Source organism: Tursiops truncatus, chromosome 17, assembly GCF_011762595.2.
Source record: "Tursiops truncatus isolate mTurTru1 chromosome 17, mTurTru1.mat.Y, whole genome shotgun sequence".
Lineage (NCBI taxonomy): Eukaryota > Metazoa > Chordata > Mammalia > Artiodactyla > Delphinidae > Tursiops > Tursiops truncatus.
The window spans coordinates 65,384,772-65,409,713 of NC_047050.1; the positions used below are offsets into that span (position 1 = coordinate 65,384,772).

The following is a 24,942-nucleotide window of genomic DNA, read 5'->3' on the forward strand; positions in this document are numbered from 1 at the left end:
GTGGTGTTATGGGACACATCTTGGACTGGGCAGGAATTTTACTGCTTCTACTCACTTCTCTTTGTCCCTTGCCTAGTCACTTCCCCTCACAGAATCTCAGTTTCTAAATCTTTTAATTAAAAGGATCAGAAATAGCTGAGTTCTCTTCATTCTACCATTCTATGAGGGTAGCTATGAATAAGTACTAGGTAGACAGTCTATGCACAAGTGTTTCATTTATTATTACCTCGTGCTCCAGCTAGGAGTTTCTGTGTTGCCAAAATCCTTTTCATACAGTGCATCTTTTTCAGTGCCACATGGATAACTGGTAAACATGACTAATATGAGAATATGCGTTAAATTAGTATAAAAACTGTTTGTCTCACAGTTTCCAGATGTCAGAATCTTGTAGTGTTGTCATTTTTCTTTTTTCTGTTCAGATGTTCATACAAATGGAAAGCCAATGTCTGCAGGAACCATCTACCAACACACATTTCTTTAGACTTGCATCTACCAGTTTGTTACTGGGGGTTTACATACTCTCTGAGAGTTCACCAAAGTATAACTGTCTTTCACAATCTTACAGCACTGCAGCAATGCCTCCCTTGTGCATTGTCTAAAATATTGGCTCCTGTGTGACTCTGAACACTTGAAAATGCAGACAGCCTGTGGTAGGTAGTGTTTACCCAAATTAGAGAAATTAAATTCTGAACTGTTCAGGTTTCAAGCAATCAGTTCCAGTTGGTATACACTCAATTCCAACCTTAGGCATCTGAAGAGAAAATGTGATTTTGGCAGCAAGAGCTGCTAGTAGGAGTTTAAGTCCCAATCAACGTAAAATGTATATAAGTACCAAAGCTGAATATTGATAAGGAGGTTTTCTTTTGCCTACTTTATATCAGCTGAGATACTTAAAGCCTGTCTTCTTTTATCAGAGGAGAGGAAAAAATATGCAAACAATTAAAGAAAAGATTAAGTCCCCTTTTTATGGCATGAGAAGGTTATAAAGCCACAGATAGAAAAGCTATAAATTATTCTACCTTTAAAATTATTGTTGCTTTAATCTTTTTATTAAAGATGTTACCCAGTTCTTTTGTTATGGATACTTCAGATGGAAATTTGCTTTTTCTTCTACTTTATGGAGTTTTGCTGAGCTACACAACTCTAGCGGGCATGGTTCATACTGTACTCTACACATATATTCATCAAATAGAATGAGATAGGGCCCTCTGCAGGTGTTCAGTGGGCCAGTCCTGACAGTATCTGATTGTGAACATAGAATAAAACGGAATGAGAATCAACACAGAATATATATGTATGTAGACATGTTATATATTTTAATCATAATAAGAACCCTGTGAAATATAATACAGATGAGGAAACTGAGGCTCAAGGAAGTTAAGCAACTTGCTTTACTAGGCAGGGTGGGCTGACTTCTGTGACAAACTACCTCAGAAACTCAGTATTTCAACACAATAAAGTATCTCTTTCTTACATTATTGTCTGATTGGATATTTGGTAGACGGCCTTCCAAGTGGAGATTCAGGGACCCAGGTTTCCTTCTATTTAGTGGCTCCAGCATCTTACGAACTCAGAGGACTGCAGAGAATCATCTGCATTTGGTCTGCAGAGAAGAAAGAGAGAGCCTTGAGAATCTCAAAAATTCTAGGTCAGGCAGCCTGGAAGTGGCTTGCCCACATCATTTCTGCCCATATTCCATGGCCAGAACTCAGTCACATGGCCTCATCCCACTGCAGTGGAATCTGAGAAGTGTAGTCTCTCTGTGTGCCTAGGAGGACAAAGAAATGGGTGTGGTGACCCTGGTGCATTATCTTTGCCACTTGCCAGGAGAAGAACAGGGATCCCTTCTCTACAGCTCCAAATCCTATGTTCTTTCCACTACACTAAGCTGTGGGATTCATCTCCTTGAATGATTTTTGATCCAAATTACAAGGGCAGGCAGAGGTACACACCACTGCTTGAGGCCAAAAAGAGAGACTGAAAAGTCATACAGATGTTTTTTTAATGCCTTATTTTGCTTTTATGGACACACATTTGAATATTTGACTGAATTTTCCAGATCTCGTGCATGTCTAGCTCAGACATTACCTAGGAGTTTTTTGGAGGTATTTGACTGGACTGTATTTACGATGCAAGATAGAATCCTAGGAAGATTTTCATCCCTGCCTATTTTCCCATCTCTATGGCCTCATCTTTGAAATTTTATCTACTTCATTGTTTTAACTATAAACCCCATATGGTTGACCCCCCAACACATATTTTCATTATTTCTATCCTCTCCTTTAAACTAACTGCACCATGTCAGTGCCCCACATGCTCCTATGGTCAACATGTAAAACTTTGAAATTTATTTTTTTTCCTCTGAAAACATGTTTTTACTATCATCATTCTAGTCAGTAGGTCATTGACCTGGGATTCATATGCGTCAGTAGATCCAGGTTTTATGGGGCCTGAAGCTTTAACAGTCATTTTTAATTCAGCATTATGAATACAAATTAGATTCAAAAGTAAATATTTAGAATGAGGAGAGGAATTAAAACAAATTACAAATTCGAAATCTTGACAAATGTCACAGTCACACAGTTCAGAAAAATAACACAATTGACACAATTCTGCAGTATTTCTTCTTACATTTTTTAGCTGCCTAAAAATTAAAGATAACTTAGTCTAATTTCTATCATTGTTGATAGCAATTTGTTTTTATTATTGATAGTTTGTTGGAGTCTTTTCAGCTTCTCAGCTGATCAACATGTTATGTAAATTTTCAGATTTTTTTGTCGATTTTGAAAACTTTTATGAAAGTGTTTTTATGGCATTTTATATTTTCTTTTGAAGTGAAGAAATGCTCTTTGAAAAACTAGCAACACTTGTTAACACCAGCAGAGTCCCTGCCAAGACCTTAGAAAGGAGTCTGTGCAAGTGAGGGGCCCTGAATTTAGATTTCATTAATTTTGTGGTAAATCTACTCTTGTTTACCTGTGTTCACCTTCACTCGCTTTTCCCAAAAATAATCAGTTGTCATTGTACTTTCCATGTTTTCTTCATGATAGGTCTCTGTCTCCATTCCACCAGCCTTTTAAAGACCTTATTACCTTACACAGGAGCCATTGCAGACTTCTTCTAAACTTACCACCTGAAGCCTTTGCCCCCGTCTTGTCATTCAGAAAAATAATTCCAGATTAATCGTTTCCATTTTTAAAGATCCTCTTGTTTGCCAAATAAAGTCCAATGTCTTTTACCTGATTTTGCAGGCTCTGCATGATCTGGTCCCAATTCGTCTGTTCAGTGTGATCTCCTATGATTTCACCATAGTCTAAAGACTTGGACTTCACCTAAACAAGGCTTACTAACATATACGCCGTTTATCCCCTGTTGAACATGATACCCCTTAATATTAGAGGGATAAAATTCTCAGCATCTTGTAAGTGTCCTGACCTTCCAGAAAGAAGAAGGTAGCATATGCAGTAATTGGACAGTTTAGACATAGCTCACTAACACTTGATCCCTCTTCCCTCCTTTGGTTTTTCTCTCTGGTCCTTCAAACCATGACATTATATGTATTATACTTCATTTGTTTCCCTTTACTAGATCACAAGCTCCATGAAGACAGAAAGTGTTTAGTCTGCTTTGTTCATAACTGTATCCCCACTGCCTACAAGACTGTCTAGGATATAAATTTTTTTTGAAAATGCTGAAAAATTGGCCACATTTTGCTCATGAGATCTTGAGAAATTATTTAACTGTGAAAAGCCTGATTTTTCTCATCTGTAATTTAGCAGTTATTATAGTAAACATTTCATACAGTTATTGTGATGAATTAGTGATTAAAATATATTACAATTCTTAGAGTGCTTGGCACATAGTTAGTGCTCAATAAATATTATCTAGCATTTTATTTTAATTAGAACTTTCACTTGGGAGCACCACGGAAGCAGCAGCATGGGATACTGGAAAAAAACTGAGAGTTTGACCATTTTTAGCTCTGGGGCTTTGAGTAACATAGTTTGATTTTCTGAGCCTCAGTTTGATGTATCTGCATAATGAGAATACATACTCTACAAAGTTATGATGGGGATTAAATGAGGTCTTAAAAAATTATGCAGTCTTATTAAGTACCATTATTAGGACAGGTATTGGAATAGGGGGACTTTCCCTGGGCCCCTTGCAGGCAGCTGTGTGAAGGTACCTGCTGTGCTGTTTATACAATGTAGAGAGACCACTGAGAATCCCCGATGAACTGTGCTATGGAAGCAAACAGTGTTACTGTTTTAGTTGTAAACTCTGAAATGTTTTTACAGAATAACGTTGATGATTAACACTTCTAATTTTGGAGATAAAAAGAAATCTCAAGATAATCATTTGAGCTAATTTTACCAGACGGGAGTTAGATTTTACCTTTGTTTTATTCCTAGCCAACTTTGCTTCTGGTGTAATCTAGGGAGACTTCTTTTTTCCCTTCTCACCTAACTTGTTTTTAAGGAGTGGTTAGAGAGCCTGTTTTCCTCTCTTGGAAATACATATGCCACTGTCAGAAGATGAATGAAGCCAGCTTGACTAGAGGTTTTAGAACCTTTGAAACATAGCCAAGGCCAGATCAGAGCAGGAATAAGAATTTCTCCAAGCTGCAACAAACAATAAAAATCCAAAATAGAAACTACCATTGTGATGCAAAGAGGGAAGCAAACACAATTTTCACAGAAGCGATTCTGGAGGGAGAAAGATGAAGTGTTGAAATGATCTTAGTGGGTGCTACATTGATTCCATATGTAGGCATCAAGGTTAGTTATGTTGTAGCCAATAGTTATGACCAGAAGGGGAGCCAATAGTTATGCTCCATGGAAGGGAATTGTCCTCCAATCCTGGCTAAAATTATTATTTTTGGTGGTGATGGTCTAGAGGGGTCATTATACAATGGTGGAGACATACAGCAACAGGTAACACATGACATCTCTGTCACTAGGACAAAGGACACATTGTCTTCAGATGATAAGTAGAGGGAAGATGAGCCCAACATTTAGTAAGAGATATTTTAGCATAATGGTTGTAGGCATAGACTCTGGGGTGGGCAATCTGGGGAGAATCCTCACACTACTCTATAGAAGCCATGTGATCTTGATCAAGTAATTTAACCTCTGAGCCTCCATGTCCCACCTAAAACATGAGGATAAAATTTGCAATATCTCACAAGGCTACTGTGAATATTTAATGAATTAATCATGGCAGGTACTTAGAAGGGTGAGTCACTCTGCTACATTATTTGCCTGAACCACCTACTTCAGTCCTCACAACAATTCTCTGAGGCAGGTTTTGCTATCACCATTCTATGGGAGCTAAGGCTAATAAGTTGTGTTGTCCAAAGCCCTCAAAAGGATGTTGTAGAGTGAGAAATATCTCTGTCATTTTAGAGTGGAGATGGGGAGACTTAAAAGGGAAGAAGGGACACTTGAATCATATTCATTTCTCCAGTACCACCCCCACTGAACCAGTGATTCTGGGTTTTCTCCTATCTAAAGACAATTTAGGAGGCCCTTTCCTCTGAACTCCTATTTCCCACCCCTCCCCTCACTCTCAACCATCCCTGTATCACAGCAGTGGCTCAAGATAGTTCTGGAACAGGAAACATTTTAAGAGAGCTAGTTATTCCATAAGAAAAGTCCTGTCTGTAAATGAGGCAAGTAGAACTAGTAAGTGTGATTATTGAATGATTCTGTTCAGAGGCTCACTTCAGCCCTTTACTTGCAGGCTTTCTGGTTCATTTAGAGGCTAGCTACATTTTAAGAAGTTCATTGTTTGTAAGAGATTTCATAAGACAGGAACCAGAAAGGATGTGAGGTGTCATCTAAACAAGCCTCCACAGTTGACAGATGAGGAAGCCGAGGCCTCTCACCAGACGGAACTCTTTGTGGCTCCCCAGATGTATTTTTTCAAGGCTTTTTGCTTTGACATGAAACACATACTAATCCTGGAATCCCAAATATATTCCTGCTTTTCATGTTTTGTTTGTTTTGTATTGTTTTGTTTTATTTTGCCTAATACCTCCTCATCTATAATCAAATGTCATCTACTCCAGGGAAACTTACCTCTTATATGCTCCCACAATAAGCCCCTGTTTATCAACCGCACAATCTGATTTCATTATTTCTGTGTATATGCCTATCTTTCCTGGAGGCCAAAGACCATGTCTGCTTTGTTCATCATTCTATTCCCTGTATCTGGCACAATGACTGACATATAGATGGAGGGTCAGAAATGTTAGATGGATGGATAAATGGTTGGATGGATGAGTGGATGAATATGTAGTTTCTTCCTTGAATATGTACAACCTGACACCTTCTACAAGTCTCAGACAACATGAATTTGTTCATGTTTCCTACAACTTTGCCTCATAATATTCTTTGTTGTTGGCCCAGCGTATGGTCCTCTGATGTTTCTAAGAACAGGAAAAAAAGACTTGATCTGATGTAGTAGCAGTTAGAAATCAAATGCCTTCTCACTATGAGCTTTGGTTGAAAGCTTTCGACTCACTGGAAGTATTTCCTCTCAACATGTTTTCAGTTTTTGTTTGTGTGTGTGTGTGTGTGTGTGTGTGTGTGTGTGTGTGTGTGTGTGTCTGTACTCACTGGCTTATCCCCTTGGACCAAGAGGATAGAAGGAGAATGGTACAGGAGTCACAAACTTTCCCTTGGACAGCTAAAAAGGTAAAGTGCCTTCATGTGAACATATCCTATTTTATGGGGAGCCAACAGGGTCTGGACAAGCTTTGTGGCTGCTTTGGTTAAATACCACCTTCATTTAAAATTCCCACCATCAGCAATTCCATGTGATGTATGCAGTGGCTCAGCCTTGCCTACATTTCACTTCTGAGGCAAGGAAGGAAGAATGCTCTGGGTTCTTTGAGTGACAGAACAGTAATAGACTATTGCATTTTGGCTTTTAAATTTACCTTGATTTTGATTTTCTTTCTTCTGTGCATCTTCTCTTTTGTAGTCTCATTAGCTCAGAAGGTCAAAGTTGAGATACCTGTCTAGACAGTCAAAATGTAGAACAATGAGTCCATGACAAAAGTGAGGCTTGATATTAATTGTACATTCAGTTTTATAGGTCTTTGAGTCATTCATCCTCTGACAGTAGTAATAGGAAACCTGGGAGCTAGTATATTTCCTTCACAGCAAAGATTATAAAAGGCGAGAGGAATTGTACATGCTTCTACCCCATCTCATCAGCAGACAGACAAAGCCTACAAGTGTGCATAGTAGCAAACTGAGTTCCAGCAGTTTCGCCTCGGTACCTGCTAATTTAATTCAGAGTTAAACAGTTAAACACATTTACTGGGCATCTTTTAAGTACCCAGCACCATGTCTTGTACAGGGGACAGAAAAATAAGAAAGTAGACATGGTCTTTGCAAATAGAAGTAAGAAGTAGAGGCATGTGCAGTCAGTTTAGGTTTTAAGTTAAATTTGGATTCTTCCCAGCAGGTGGACTCAGACAGAGTTCCAGTTCACCTTCAGTGCTAACTGTTTGTGTGACTTTGGGCAAGTCAGTTCACCCCTTTAAGCTTCAATTTCCTCACCTATAAATGGAGCCCATTTGAGCCCAAATATTTTATACTTCTGTCAGTCTTCATGTGTCTTAGAATTTAAAGTTTATTCTGTTGGAAAAATATCTTCTAAGGATGGAACTGGGACCCAAAGTCTGGGTTGAAAGAGTCTGAAGTAATAGCAGCTAATTCCATGCTCTTGAAGTAGCATTTATGCAGGAGGTTGTGTCTTTCAGTATCATGGAAAGCAGCATCCTTTATGGTATCACCATTTCATGAAAGGCTTTACAAAGAGATTCTCACCCTAAGACTTTTTTTTTTTTGGCTGCGCAGCTCAGCTTGTGGGGATCCTAGTTCCCTGACCAGCGATTGAACCACGGGCGCACAGCAGTGAAAGCACCAAGCCCTAACCACTGGACCGGCAGGGAATTCCCTCACCCTAAGACTTATGTAGAACACTTTTGCCCCGTTCTTTGAAAACGTACGTGGGTGGGAAGGAGAGCAAATCAATCACAACACATGAGTAGCTCACAAAACCATCCCTCCTTTCTTGATGGATGTTTTCTGCAGTATATTAGGACAATGCGGTCAGTTTTAGGGAAGTTCAGATAGTAGATGTTTCTTTAATATGCATCAAGTGAATCATTATAATGAATGGGTCCATTTTTCAATTGTTTTAGACAATCACATTGAATACTCAACTATTCATTAAAGATGATTAGATTCTGTGAATGAGAGATTGCAAGTATAGCAGTTCCAGCTTAATTATTAAGAATCTATTTATGATACTTATATATCTGATTACATTCTGTGGAGGTTAAAATTATAAGATAAATACAGAGGTCATATTACCATGTAACATTCACAAAGGCATGTTTATCATTATTATCCCAGGGATTTTTTTTTCTGCTTATTGAAAAAAAAGCACATTCCTTATATACATTCCTCCCTGTATTTTTAGATCGTCTGAGTATTATAAGGCAAAATTTACTAGAAAAGCAATGAATTTTGTGAGCAGAGAAGGGGCTTCAGGGTCAGACAGGCTTGAGTATGAATTCCAGTTCAACCACCTAGTAACTGAGTGACCAGGGAACATAATTTAACATCTCTGAGCCAGTTTTCTCACCTGCAAGATAAGGACAGCATTCATATCTACCTCATTGGGTTTTGGGAGAATGAAATAAAATGTTTGTTAATGTGCCTTGAAGGGTTAAAAAAAATAGAAATACAAACATTTTAGTAACAGAGGAAGTTTACAAATGAGCTGGTAGTGCAGGATCCATTTATAGCCACCTAAGTAGACAATAAATGTTCTTTTCTTTATTAAGAATATGGAACAGACATCGACAGTTACACTTGCCCCACCAAAATTGCGGCTTTATTGGAGACGATTTCTGATCCTATTTTCCAGAATCCTTTGACTTTTCAAACTTTATCTTGGTCTTCCTTTTCAAAGACCAGAGAGAAAGGCTGAAGATATATATCTGGCCTCTAGTAGTTTCTTCCCATCTGATCCCTAAAATTTTCATCTAGGAGAAACAACCCAGCCCCTACTAGGGTTCTGAAACTGCTGTATAAACGGTGTAACAGTCAGTGTCTCCCAAGCGTGGTCCAGGGTTGGTGTCATAGTAGCTATTTGTTGCTGGTCCATGAGATAAGCACTGAAATTGAGGGTAAATGTTTATAAAATTTACAGCAGTTTGATGGGGGGTGGGGGTGGGGGGGTTTGTTTCTGTTGAACCTAGTAATACACATTTTGAATTCATATTTTCATATCTTTTAAATTTAATTTTTCTAGTAACTCATTTTATTACACTTTACAAAAGCACTAGACTGTGATAGATAGATAATGAATTAAAAAAACTGGATCCTTCAACCCAGACAACAGGAAAAGCCCTGCTGTAAAACAACATAGACGGGTTATTTGTTAACCAAACTTTCTGCTGTCTAACTTCTCAGGTTATTGTCTCTTAAGAGTGTCTGTGGAACTTGAGTTTAAATTAGATAAAAATCTTATGATACTTCAGATTTCAATTTCAACAAAAATAGGCAGAGAATATCAGTACTGTTCCCCCTGGGCTGACACTGGGCTGGGTGTCCTGGGGAATATCAGCCTTGGCAAGGAAGTGGAGGAAACTCATGGAACTTACAAGGTCCTAGGGGAGACAAGATATATCCACCGTAACCACCATAGAAAGCAGAGGGTGGTAAGTGCCAAAATTGAGATATGGATAAAGTAATAGGAGAAGTCCAATATAAGAACCCTTTCTCCCAGTTAGGAGAGGGGGAATGAAGAGAGGATGGTGAAAACAGGATGAACAGCAGCAAAGGCCACAGTCAGGAGAAGGACTCTAACCCCTCTTAAAAGTAAAGGATGTAAACACTAAACCTAGGTGTGTATGCACATATGAAATATGTCCCTGGGCTGGTTACTTTTCATTTTAGAATGTGAGAGTTGAAAGGAATATAAGGAATTAGTTTAAATTTCATATTTCACAAAAGTATAAAACAAAGTCCAGGCCAGGCAAATGATTTTTCCAAAGTCAAATGAGAAAATACATGTGAAGTCATCCAGCGGGTAAAAGTGTGCGATGTCTGCCTTACCATTATCCCATCCATGCCCATCCGATTGGAATGGTTTTATTTGAGGTTGATTGTACGGTGGCCATTAGTGTTTAAAAGATGATGTAAAATAAGGTAAACATTGCAGGATATTTGTAAGGCAGCATGATATAGTAGAAAGAACATGGAATTGGGTTCAAAATTTAAGCCGCCAGTTTTGACGTTGGACACATTAATCAACCAATTTGAGCCTCAGTTTCGTCATGTCTGCAATGGGTATTATAATGAGTGCTGGCAAGAGATTAAAATAAAGGGTATATATTTAGGGATGTAGCATAGGACCAAGAGTGAAGTAGACCCTGAATATGTGTCATTTTCTTTGCCAAGCTCACTACCAAGTTCATAGAACAGTCAGGTACAAAAAGCATCCAAGTCTCTACATTCGCAGACGAGCACTCTTTCTAAAACAGTACCATGCTACTTCTCTTTCACCACTTCCTTGTTGGCTGAATTTCCTACTTTGCTGTGTTTTTTGCAGCATTGTAGCACAACATTCGAAAGTTGTGATAATAGCCACAGCAAGGATAAAATTTGGGGAGTGGGATCACACACCTCCAGGAACGAACTTATTTCCTGTAAGCAAAATGTTTAAGTTTCCAGACTTTTGTCACCAGAAAATGAGGGTAGGACTTGTTCAGCATGAATTCATTGCTTCCCTTAGTTGAACAGCTGCCGATGGCATAAAAGTGGGTCTTCTCTTAAAACAAGAGAACTGAAAGATCAGATTACTGCCTGGAAATATAAGGTGGGCTTTTAGCAGCCCAGAAAGCATTGCCTTTATTGCCTCCTTCATTTTGGTCCTGATTATAATATTTGCCTGGAGGAGTTTCACTTGCCACTTAACCTGTAGTAACAACATGTGGACGTTTTTCATGGGTGCTATAGCAGGAAAGACCTCATAGAAACTTGGAAGCCTTAAAACATCCCTGGGGAGAGAGAACACCCAGTCACAGCACAAGGCAGGAAGCTTCCCCTACCCCTTTACAGTCCCTATTCCAGGGCGGGAAGAAGGTGCCTCTGATGTTGTCGCTGGCACACGCTTTGCATACCATACATCAGTATTAACTTTTCACTGAGTGCTGACTCCAGGTCTCTTGCCTTTCTACTGGGCCCCCTTGACTTGAGGAATGTGTTTTGGTTAATTGCCACAGCTGGGAACATTGTTGGGTTTTTCACAATGCTGTTTAATGTTCAGAGTTATCCTTTGAACCTCACATTGAACCCTTGAGGGTGAAACCTTGAGAAGGTTCGTTTATGTGCTGGCTTCCTCTCATTCTCTTCACTATTGTTGGCAACACCATCTATTACTCTGGGAAGCCATTCCTACTCATGTAGGATATCCTGTTTTGTGCCCAAATGCTGCCTTTATAATTTAGCACTGGCCACAAATAGAAGGGGCAGGAAATGGATATGTATTGAGAGGTTACTTAGCATCAGACCCTCAACACAGATTATCTCATTTAGTCCTCACAACACAAAGTAGAGATTTTATTCTCATTTTACTTATAAGAGAATTAAGGTAAAACACATGGATGTGATTTCTTCAAAGTCACACAGCTAATAAATGACTGAACCAGGAATAGAATCTATGTTTATAGCTCCAAAGTTGGTCTTTCTATTTCATCATGCTGTACCCTAAGAATAATTCCTTGTGGACAGCAGCAAACATGAACAAATTAGCCTTTTCCCTCATTTGACACATATTTACATATAAGTAAATAAGCATATAATTATATGTACTTATATTAGTTTAGGATCTGAAGATATAGCAATAAAGTAAACAGAGATAGTTCCTGCCCTCAAGGATTTTAATATTCAGCTGTATAAATAGGCAAATATACCCAGCGTGAAAAGTGATTTAATGGGGGAAATTTGAGGTGATAGAGCGCACAGAAGAGGCATTCAATTAGGGGTTAGAAAGTGCTTTGGGAAGAACAGAAGTGTGGGAGATAAAATGGAGATGGAGTTTGGACAGAGGGATCAGTAAATGCAAAGATTTGGAGACAAGAGAGAACTCTGTACATTGGAAGAAATGAAAGTTGTTCTACATAAATTGTAAGGAAAAAATTGTTTACCAGCACATCACTGATTCACCCCACTGCTAGCCTTTAACATACCAGGTGCTGGGGAAACAAAGATGAATAAGCCATGGTGTTTCTCTTTGGGGAGTTTATGCTTTTATGAAGGAAATAGACATGAAGAAAAGTGATGACACATGATACCCACAACATTTAGAAACAACCAAGAGGCAGGGGATGCTGGAGTGAAAAGAGATGCGAATTCATAAACTTGTGGGGAGGAGATAAAGTCTGAGAAGACTTCAGAAAGGATCTGAAGACTGAACAAGGTTTTGAAGGTCAAGGTTGAGCAGGGATTCACTAGGTAGGGATCCACTAGGTAGGGAAGAAAAGTGCATTTCAGACAAAGGGCATGGCATTGTCAATGGGAAGTCTGATTGGAAGCTTATCTTGGAGACTTACAAAGAATTCATTAGTCATCTCCTTTTCTGGATTTATTTGAATACATTTTTCTCCAAGTGACAAGAGGATACAAGATGACATCAGCGCGCTCTTACTAGAAGTTCCAGTCCATTGAATGTTCCCAGCTGCCTGGAAGTGGGTACAAAAGAAGCTGGAAGAAAATAACCTTTTAAAGGAAATAGGTTGTCTAGCTACACCAGCACTGGACTTGAGTCAATTATCACAAGGTTCTAGACTGCATAAAAATCAAAAGTTTTGTCTGCTTACCTTTTTTGATTTCTATGTTCCCAAAACTAGCTCAGTGTCTGACTCATAGTAGGTGTTCAAAAATATTTGTTGAATAAGTGGAAGAATAAGAGGCATTTTAATCTTGCTGAGGTTCAGTTTCCTCATCTGGAAAAATTGGAATGATACTGTATGCTTCAGCACATATCTGGACTCAGCTATAATTTGAATTCTGCTCCACCATGTACTCCTATTTCCTCTGGACAAATCCCTTAACTTCTAGGGGATGCTGGGTGCTCATGTGGAAAGTGGAGTTGACATTGGCTGCTCACAAGGATGGTGATGACAAAATGAAATAAGGCACATAACTAAATTAAAATAGGACTAGACACATGGAAAATTCTTAGTAAATATTAACTAACATTACAGTAATTGTTAAAAGATAATTTTCAAAAAATGGTAAAATCGTGACCCTCATACAGATATAAAAATAAATGTGTTAAAGATTTCATTTAACTCATTAATTTCATTTAACTCATTAATAAGGCATTAAAAACCAGTTCAAAAGAGAGTCCAAAGAACAGACACATTTATAGATCAGGAATGTTAAAAGGAATGTGCAAATGGCTGAAAAAATCAGTCTCTTCTACAGTGGGCCAGGGAGATTGACTTTTGTTGGACATAATTGACAAATTCACATGTCTGTGGACAAGAATCACTTTAAATTGCTATCAGTTATTTATAATGTACAGAATTGTAAAATGGCTTCCACAGAAGCAGAATTAGCTAATTTGAAATAGGATGCTATAGATACTGCCTAATTTTTCAATGAGGTAGGCATTTTTCTCTATATCATCACTATTACATAGTTAATACTATTAAAGTGGGAGTTGTATGAGATTATATGATAATGTTATATAAAGAGAAATGACTCTCATTTTTTTCTACTTTTGATAATGGACCTTTTACTATTTTTATTCCATTCTTCTTTTTTTAAACATATGTCTAGAAGTTATTAAGGCATTTTATTTTCAAAACAGTAACGACTGCTTCTTTTGATTATAGAGATATTGCTTACTCAGTGTGAAAAAATCTGTCAATACAGGAAGGAATAAAGAAGGAAACAAAATCATCAGTAATTTATCATTTAAGAGTAACCATTGTTAATCCCCTCATATATATGTGTATATATCTACACAGTCTGCTTTGTAATCTGATTTTTTCACACTTTACAACTTACCATGATCTTTTCATGCTAATAAGTACGAACATCTTTTTTATTGAAGTATAGTTGATTTATAATATTATGTTAGTTTCAGGTGTACAGCAAAATGATTCAGTTATATACATATATATGTGTGTGTATATATATATATATATTCTTTTCAGATTATTTTCCATTAATTATAAGATATTGCATTTAATTTCTATGCTACATAGCAAATCCTTGTTGCTTATCTTATTTATGTGTAGTAGTTTGTTTCTGTTAATCCCATACTCCTAATTTGTCCCTCACCTCCTCCCTCTCCCCTTTGGTAACCATAAGTTTGTTTTATATGTCTGTGAGACTGTTTTTCTTTTGTATAAATATTCACTTGTATTATTTGTTAGATTCCAGATACAGGTGATATCATATAATATTTGTATTTCTCTGTCTGACTTACTTCACTAAGTATAATAATTGCTGCAAATGGCAATATTTCATTCTTCTTATGGCTGAATAATTTTTCATTGTGTATATATACCACATCTTCTTAAGCCAGTCGTCTGTTGATGGGCACTTGGGTTGTTTCCATGTCTTTACTATCATAAGTAGTGCTACTATTAACATTGGGATGCATGTACCTTTTGAATTAGAGTTTTCAGTTTTTCCAGATATATACTCAGGAATGGTATATATACATTCATATTGTAGCTCTATTTTTAGTTTTGTAAAGAACCTCCATACTATTTTCTATAGTGGCTGCACCAATTTACATTCTAAATAAATGTAAATGTAGGAGTGTTCCCTTTTCTCCACACCCTCTCCAGCATTTGTTATTTGTAGACTTTTTTTTTTTTTGCGGTACACGGGCCTCTCACTGTTGTGGCCTCTCCCGTTGTGGAGCACAGGCTCCGGACGCGCAGGCTCAGCGGCCATGGCTCAAGGGCCCAGCCGCTCCGCGGCACGTGGGATCTTCCCGGACCGGGGCACGAACCCATGTCCCCTGCATCGACAGGTGGACTCTCAACCACTGCGCCACCAGGGAAGCACCTATTTGTAGACTTTTTGATGATGGCCATTCTGACTGCAGTTTGGGTTTATATTTCTCTAATAATTAGTGATGTCGAGCATCTTTTCATATGCCTGTTGACCATCTGTATGTCTTCTTCGGAGGAATGTCTATTTAGGTCTTCTGCCCATTTTTTTCATTGGATTGTTTGTTTGTTTGCTTGATATTGAGCTGTATAAGCTATTTGTATATTTTAGAAATTAATCTCTTGTCAGTCACATCATTTACAAATATTTTCTCCTATTCAGGAGGTTGTCTTTTTGTTTTGTTGATGGTCCCTTTGCTATGCAAAATCTTTTAAGTCTGATTAGGTCCCGTTTGTTTATTTTTGCTTTTATTTCTTTTGCCTTGGAAGACTGATCTAAGAAAATATTGCTATGATTTATGAATGAATAATATTCTAAAGTGCTTAGAATATTTTACTAAAGTTCTCTCTAAGATTTGTAAACCAGAAGAAGCCTGGGCTGATTTTGTGGTCCTATGCTGGATCTTTCCATTTGTTCGCTTATAAATAAATTCCAAGCACGTATGAGAGTTTGCCATTTTGCCCAAGATTTAATCTATGAGCTTGAGCAAGTTCCGGTCCTCTTTTCTACCATTTCACATCCTTAAGGGGTGAAGAAGAACTTATTATGGTGAAAGTACAAAGCAAACTTATGATATGTGGACTCATGCAAAGCTCACTTATGTAAGATGTCACTGTTGGCCTTACGAAAGCTGAGAGTTCTCTGAGTGTCTGATGCCCACTCATCTAACTCCCAGTAGGCATGGTCTCTCTTCTAAGAACCTGAGAGGAGATGTTAACTTAGAGGAGGGGCTGGGTAAACAGCAAGGGGCAAGAATGGGAGCATAATCACACAGTCCAAATGGGAGTTGTCCCAAAGTGGATTGGTCCCCTCTGTACTATGTATCTGTTTCTCTCTCATATATGTCTTTTGAGGTTGCTCAAAAGCTCCTTGAGGAGAGGGACATCTGATTCAACTCTCTATCTCTGTGACCATCAAAGCGCCTGACACATGATGGATAATTAATGCTGCCTATATGAATGAGTGAATGAATGAATGAGTATAGTGAAGTAGATTTCTATTCATGGTACATCTCCTCGTGAGCCTGATGAAAAGCTGCATAATTGCCTAAGTGAAGGAGCTTCCCTTCTTCCACCTGCAGCTCCCGAAAGGGTGCCACCACCTACTGAATCCCTCAGACTAGGGGAAAGAATTCAACTTGAACTCTTCCATCTTCTGTAGCACCTCAGTTTTCCACTCCCATTTAATGATGTAGTTTGATAGATTTGAATACTACACACCATCAATCCTTTCTTTCCCTCCTATCCCCCTCCTCCACTCTATTGTTTCTCCCTTTTACTACAGCAAAAGCCCCTTAAGGCAGTGGTCCCCATCCTTTTTGGCACCAGGGACCGGTTTCGTGGAAGACAATTTTTCCACGGAGGGTGTGGGGGTGGTGGTGGTTCAGGCGGTAATGCGAGCAGTGGGGAGCGGTGGCGAGCGGTGGGGAGCGGCAGATGAAGCTTCGCTCGCTTGCCCGCATCTCACCTCCTGCTGTGCGGCCCCCGCTCCTAGCAGAACACGGACCACTGTCGGTCCGCGGCCTGGGGTTGGGGATCCCGCCTTAAGGGATCTCCAGAGTTGCTCTTTTCAATTCATTCTTTACCAGGAGAAAGGGTGATCATTTGAAAATGCAAATCTGATCCTGCTGTTTCCTTATTTAATATTTTATAAATAATCCTTTTGCTATACCTGTAGTTCTCAAATTTGCATCAGAATCACCCGGATAACACTTTAAAACATGGATTGCTGGAACTCACGCTCATAATTTTTGATTCAGTAGGTTTGGCATAGGGTCTAGTAACTGGCATTTATAAGTGCCCAAGTGCTGATGATCCTGCTTGTTTAGAGACACATTCTGAGAACCACTAGCTTGTGGTAATAAACCAAATTCTTCAGTGAGAAATTTACTGAGCCATTTAGGGTAACCTATATTTATACTATACTAAATTTTATACTATACATTTTTAGATCCATCTTCTACCCTCTGTCCTCTCAGTTCAGGCACACACAGCTTTCTTCTCAGTTACATCAAACCAACAACCATTCTTCTTGTATTCCCTATTCTTTCCCAGATCTGTTTGATACGTAATGTTCTTCCTCATTGACTTTAATCTGTCAAAATTCTACTTATACTTAAAGGCCCAGTACAAACAACCAAAATCTCTTCTTGAAAGAATCTTGGCCCATCTCCGAACTACCCTTCTTCCCAAACTTCTAGACAGGATCAGAATCGTGGGCAACTTTCTCGGTTGACACTTCATACTGCCTCTTCCGTAAAACCCTAAATTAAAGATGTTCATTTCTATGCTGGTGTACTTAGCTCAATTATAAGCTCCTGAAAGATAGGAATTTTCTTTGCTTTCCCTTTCTTTTCCTTTCCTTTTCCCTCTCTCCCTTCCTTCCTTCCTTCCTTTCTTCCTTTCTTCCTTTCCTCCCACTTTCTTTTTGAATTGTGAGAGCCTAGCAAATAACTGAATGAATGAGTCCCATCAAATATTTATGGCATTTAGTTGGATATATGGGGCAGCTTAGCTTAAGTGATGGGCCATCAGGTCAACTCTTAATATTGTTCATTGCTGGACACATGAGCACTTGGGGAAAGATTAGGTAAGCAGTTGGATGATCATTCACCTGAAAAAATAGATTTATAAGGGAACATTTTTATTCTGGGCAGTCAGTAATAACCAGTGGTTGTTTTATAGGAGCAATGCATGTAAAGAAAGAAGCTACAATGGTAAACTGGCTCCTTAATAACTACATTTAGGTAGAGGGCAAAGGTAAATGCAACAAGTACTACTCCTAATAGTAATATGTTCATATATAAATACGTATCACTGTTAAGGGCTTAATATACACCAAGCATCCAGCTAAAACTAAAGTAGAAGCCATTTTATCTGAAAAAAATCAGAACTTTTCCAGCATAATCAAATGAGATTCATTTTTGCAGAAACATTCCTGGGGTCATGAATTTTCCAAAGGGTTTCTCTGAATTCCTGGAGATTAAAATCAACCACTTTTAAATCTTCTGTGATATCATGACCTTGGTTAATTGTTTCTTTTTCAGTCATTAACATATCTAAGCCAGATTTTTGTAAAGTCTTTGAATATGATTCAAGCATGTCACTTCCCTGGAACTACGATATTTATAATTTCACTTTACAATTGATTTGCATCACTTAGTGAAAGGCTTCTTAAATGATTCATAAAAATACAAATAGATCTTAATAATTAACTTCAAACATATAAGTCAACATATCTTTCACCAGTCTTTCAACGAAGGGCTAAGGCCTTGCCTTCAGGTATGAGTCCATAAAATAAGACTTCTCTGTCATCTTTCTTTCATAAGCTACATCCATAATCTGTTAATACATTTATTAGATTTCTATTTGTGCTGCAGTTGAATGGAGAGAAAAACGTAAGGAACATGGACAGCAATCTGAAGGCAAACTCCTCTAGATTTTTAAGTTTTCCCTAATCGTTTTTAAAAAATTAATTAATTAATTATTTTGGCTGTGTTGGATCTTCGTTGCTGCACACAGGTTTTCTCTAGTTGCGGTGAGCGGGGGCTACTCTTCGTTGGGGTGTGTGGGCTTCTCATTGCAGTGGCTTCTCTTGTTGCAGAGCATGGGTCAGGCGCGTGAGCTTCAGTAGTTGTGGCTCGCGGGCTCTAGAGTGCAGGTTCAGTAGCTGTAGTGCACGGGCTTAGTTGCTCCACGGCATGTGGGATCTTCCTGGACCAGGGATCGAACCTGTGTCCCTTGCATTGGCAGGCAGATTCTTAACCACTGCGCCACCGGGGAAGTCCTTCCCTAATCTTTTACAATAATGTTGCACACACCACTTTGGGGAAGTTGGCTTTAATCACCTCTTCCAAAATATTCACTTATTTTTGTTGAAGAAAACCCTCTTCCTTTACAAAATCACATCTGATGTGTTTACATAGCTCTTTATTGATCAGTCCATTCCATTAGAACGTTTATTCTAAAAGTCAATACAACTGATTCTGGGCACATATAAAATTTAACTGCTAAAAAAAGGAGTATAAGGGATTACCTGAAACTGGCTTACCAGAAACCAGCATCAGATTATTACAGATTAATCAGAGTAGCTTAGAGAGTAAGGAGTGAGACTGGAGGTCAGTTAAGAAGTCAGTTAAAAGAACTTCCCCTGTACTTCACATACAAATGTCAGGACACATCTGGTGAGGTAAGTACTATTGTTTGTGAAGGATTCCATTCACTCCTTTACAGTGTTTCTGAGTAGATCCATAAAATAAGGACTTCTGTTTTCTTGGAACAGAAGGAATAAGGAACATTTGAAAATCCTTGTTTTTGTTTTTTCTCTTCCCCGCCTACTCACTGTTCTCCATGGAATGCAGAACGTGTAATCAGATTGGCATTGAAGAGATTGTCAGAGGAGCCGTGAACACGGAGAGCACCTCTATTCTCCGATCTTTTTTATATCCAGCCAACTCTTGTCAAGAACAAGGCATGTTGTTCATGTCTCAGTTGTATGTTGTGAGCTTCTTCCTGTGGTAAAACAGGCCAGATGATGATTAGTGGCTTTGCCCGTCTTGATTCATTTGAATCTGGGAGAAGTGGATGGGGACCTGTTTTGGCTTGGGGTTTAATCAGTTTTCATTCCAGATTCACTAGCAATGGCCCACTGTCTCTTTCACACAGCTGGTTCAGAGCACGTGGAGGGAAGAGGGTATGACTGATTTCACAGACATATTATTCTTATTTTACCTATCATGTTATCATAGCTTAGGTGTATTATCTTATTCTGAAAAATCCCAAAGAAGTGGGCACTACTATTATCTTAGATTTACAGATGAATTTGAAAATAATAGAGGTTAGATAACTATGTACTAGAATTCACATTATTCTTTTATAGTTTACTCTTTGATTGAATCTTTCTGTCATTCCTATTTGATTGCTTTATTATGATCTACTGATACATAAGCAGGCATGAAAACCATGACTTCGTAAGATCGTGAGGGTGCTTGGAAATCTCTTTGCTAGCACCAGCCCCATCCTACTACCAATATTGTCCTTTAACAGGGACAGAATAGTTCCTAACATCTGGATCAAGAAGACAAACCTGCCAACAGATAATGTTAATTGTAGGGGAAAGAGCTTATAGACCATCTAGCTGAGCCCTCTCATGTTACAGAAGAGGAAACCCCAAGGCTCGGGAAGATTAAGTGAACCATTGAAGCTCACATAGTCTGTAGATGAGGGTTGCCAAGGTTGGGTCTATGAACTCCTACTCCAGTGAACTGCTACTGTATCTTTTAAAACACTAATTTAAATTATCTATACATTGAAATTAGCCAAAATCAGACCTAATCTTAAGAAGAGGTTGTGGTAAAGGAAACTTCTCAGTGGTTTTTAACTGACAGAAGAAGATGAGGAGATTCGGGGAGGGGGAGGGGATGGACATTGAGCCTTGGAATAATTGTTCTGGTATGGGATTCCCAAATGAAAAATGTGATTATTTTTTCCCCCAATTTTTAAAGTATACAGAGTGATGCCATATAACTGGGATAGTTAGTTAGTTACACACACTTCTTCATTTGCTCAGCTTTTTTCATTTGTGAAAGGGGAATGATGATAGCGCACAGCTCATGAGGCTGTGATGAGAATTAAGTGATGTAAAGTACATAAATGTGCTAGGTACAGTGCCAGGGGTACACTCGATAAATAGTTTGTGGCTGCATTGTTGTTGTTGCTATTGTTGTTTTCTGGTTACACTGGCATATAATGTTTCAGATAATTATAATTAATGCCAGGGTAAAGGGGCAGTGAAGGAGGCATATGTTTTAGTAAAAATATTCTGATGTAAACTCAATTGTGTTCTACTTCTATCCTGGTTGAAAACCACTGCTTTAAAACTTAGTTGCATTTTCATATCTATTTTAGTGCCTCAACTGAGCTTTATATAGAATTTTTTTGAGTCTGTATACACAACAGTATTATAATTTGACAGTAAATGGTAAACTGAGTCAAGATTGGTTAGTGGAAGAATCTTGTCTAGACTTCAAGTCTCTTGAGCCCTAATCTGCTTCTCCTTCCTAGACTGTGGAACTAACCAAAACAGTATCTTCCTTTAAGCCCCCAACTGAAGGTTTTCAGTTTGTAGCAAACTTTTCGTCCAGCCCCATTCAGATGACCTGCCTGCTCACCCCAGCCCGTTTCCATTTTTCTGACTTTGAGCCCTGCCACTTGACGAAGGCAAAATGTTTACCCTACCAATTAGTTTAGCGGAAACCTCTCATGTTTGATATTTTAACAGACAGTGTTTCATTATGCTCTCTGGATTTGAACAGAGACATTGCTGTTCCTGAAGGCAGCCAAAGCACAGTCTGAAGTGTAGAGTTACTGAGTTACAGCCCAGAAATTGAGACCACAAGGAAGGCTAGACTCCATTGAGAAAATGCATCAGCAAGTGTGGGTACAGAGGAATGCTTAAGAAAAGATTATAATGATCAGCATCAATAGATGTGTGTGTGTTTTATGAATAAGAATACGTGTATTCATGCTCTGAAAGTGCTTCGAAACTTCTGGCTGAAAGGTGCTTTTAAGATTTTCTCCTGGGGCTCTCCCTGAAATAATATGCCATTTTACATGCAGGAAATGGTCAGTTTCCCCAGGCTCCCACACACCAGTGAGAAGTTGTATCTTCATTGTTTAAGACCCTGAAACTCTGTTTTATAGTATTTCTGCAGCAAAGCCAATGGTCAAAAATTAGTTCAGATCCTCTATGTCTAAAATACATAGACAGTGGGATTTCCCTAGTGGTCCAGTGGTTAAGACTCAGTGCTTCCACTGCAGGGTGCACGGGTTTGATCCCTGGTCGGGGAACTAAGATCCCATATGCCTCGCAGTGCAGCAAAAAAAAAAAAAAAAAATCCCCCCCAAAATAAAATAAAATATATAAACAATTGTCAACTACAAAATACATACATACAGTTTCTCTTTGGGGGTAAGAGATAAAGGAAAAGGGAAGGAGAAGAACATTCCAGGTCGGAGGGGTCTGGTGATAGAAAGGCCCAAAGACTAAAGGCAGCATGGGGCTTCCCTGGTGGCGCAGTGGTTGAGAGTCCGCCTGCCGATGCAGGCGACACGGGTTCGTGCCTTGGTCCGGGAAGATCCCACATGCTGCGGAGCGGCTGGGCCCGTGAGCCATGGCCACTGAGCCTGCGCATCCAGAGCTTGTGCTCCGCAACGGGAGAGGCCACAACAGTGAGAGGCCCGCGTACCGCAAAAAAAAAAAAAAAAAAAAAGGCATCATGGCTGTTGGAACATCAGCTGCAGGCAGCAAACACATGAGAACAAAATTGGTGAGAAAGAGATCCATCTGAAGTGTCCAGGGAAAATCCCATCCAATCAAAAAGTCTAGCTTGACTTGCGGGAAGCATTTCCTAGAAGGAATTACAGAACAACTCCTACCATAGGAGAATGTAAACATATTCTTTCTCCCTCCTTGATTTTATGAGAGGCTATTAGGTACTTAATTATTATACTGTTGAGGTAAGTATATGATTTTATTAATGCAACTTAGAGTATTTTAATATAGCCCAATCTGATGGTTTTCTTTATCCTGTTATAGTATTTCAGAGAGGTATATGTTTTATTGCAAAACACAACACAGAAAAATTAAATTGAATGACCAAATATCTGTGAATTTCTGTTGCCAACCATAACTTTAATATTGAAATTTTCTGATGGAATTATTATTAAAGAATGAGATCCCTGGTTCAAAACAGAAAGTCCAGCTTGATGCACATTTTCAACTTGTGTTATGTACATTTGTATTTATAATTTACATATTCTACCAAGTTCTTCTATGAAACTGAAACTTTTGTATCCATCTTCATTCTTTCAGTACTCTTCAAAATGTCCCAATATTCTTCAGACTTTGAGTTTATTATTGTTACAGTTAAAAAATGACACTAATGATCAGAACAACTTGTAATTGCATTATGTCATTTAATCCTCATTATAACACTGGGAATAAGGCACTGTTGGTTTTCTTATTTCTATTATATAGATGGAAACCCTGAGGCTTAGAGATATTAAATGACACAGGAAGTGGCATAGCAGACTTGCTTGTGATGTTCCTGTGATGTGATGTGATGTGATGTTATGACCATTCAATTTCTTTGAATGTCCCCGAGTATTTCTTTCTAGAGCCACCCACCTCCCCACCCCCACCCGTGTCTACTAAGTTACATTACACTCTTGGCCCAGCGTCAACTTGCAGTACAATACTTACCTTACCTCTCCTCCTTCTAGATTTTTTTAACATAATCTGCAAACCACCCTGGTCTTCTCCATTGACATCAAATCATGAAATTTTTAAGTCAGAATGTGGGGCATCATCCTCCATGTCATGTACTATATTTCAGCCTGATTTTTCTACCTAATTTTGTCACCCTGACACTGTTGCCTATAATGTGGGCTATCTCCTCCAGCTCTGTGTCACTCTTGAACTTGAAACCATGAGTCAGCAAGGCTCTAAAGGAATGAGAAGCAGGATTTTTCCAGGAAACAGTGAGGTAATGCATTTCCCAGTCCTTGAGCTGTAGAAGGATATCATACCAAAGTTAGGTACTTGGGGACACAAGGCCTCCTAAAAAATGTAGCCAAAATGAATACCTCACAATTTTGCCAAGGTTCAGCTTTGCCAAACTCTGAGAAACTTGCCTGCTTTCATTCTGGGGAGATCTGAACTTCATTTCTGAAGAAATAAAGAACGCTTGATTTCATCCTCAGGGCTACATATTTACCCTGTGAATGTGAACGTCTCAGTCACACCAACAATTTTGCTACTTTCAGAAATAGGAACTACCTGTTCATGGGCTCCAGCAGGTATGATTTGAGAGTCCCTTTACTCATGTGCAGGACACAGCACTGTCCTGGGAGCTGGTAATACAGCAAGGAAGAGGACAGGCCTTTTACTACCTGACAGAAAACAGGAAAAGTAGAAGTTCTAAGAGGCATTGTCTGGTCTGTGTTGTTTGATGACACTGAGTTTCCTCTGACCATTCCTATTTACTTCTTTCTAAGTTGTCTTGGCAAATAGATTTTCCAAGTTTTCTTTTCATGGAAAAGTCTGCTGTGAGCCAAAGATGTAATTTCATTATCTTGGTTTAAATTCAATTTATACTAAAGTAAATGATGAACTTGCCATATTTGAAGTTTGGAAAGTTTGGAGGTGAGAGGAAATTAACGAATTCCTACAATTCTTGTCTCCCCTGAAATAGGGCAGGTCTACCCGTCTTGAAAGCAATTTCAGTTGTCAAAACATCGGCCTTATTCATGGTTTTTGGATCTTGACACCATCACAGTTTGGTGAGTAGCTCCTACCTGCCTGGCAGGAAGTTATATTTAGTATTGTGTGAAACTTTATTTTCCAGTTCCAGACATACCCAACCCTTGCTGTTGAGTTCCAGTACTCACACTTCAAATAGAGTTTCTGGAATTCTCCTATGTCTGATAGATGCTTTGACAAAGGTTTTCACTGAATCCAGAATAACCCGACACCAGCTAGGCTTCCACTGCTAGAGACAGTCTATTGTTGTTTGGCCAAATTAAACAATTTTATTCTTTGTCATTCGTTGGCTTGTCTGCCAGTCTAACCAGTGTCCAAAATGAGACTTTTGGCATTTAAAATCACATTATCAAATTTAAAAGAAAGAAGAATTGAAGAGTTTTGAAATGAGACTCCA

The 24,942-nt window shown here is 38.7% G+C and overlaps 1 protein-coding gene across 2 annotated transcripts in view; it reads left to right on the forward strand.

Annotated features, from left to right (window-relative positions):
• The window catches only part of LOC109549456 (uncharacterized), a 663,670-nt gene that overhangs the window by 354,132 nt on the left and 284,596 nt on the right, over window positions 1–24,942 (forward strand). For both annotated transcript variants that reach the window (XM_073794754.1, XM_073794753.1), the window contains one exon: window positions 24,478–24,565. In XM_073794754.1, the coding sequence (XP_073650855.1) occupies window positions 24,478–24,565 (88 nt within the window). The remainder of the gene's footprint in view (window positions 1–24,477; window positions 24,566–24,942) is intronic.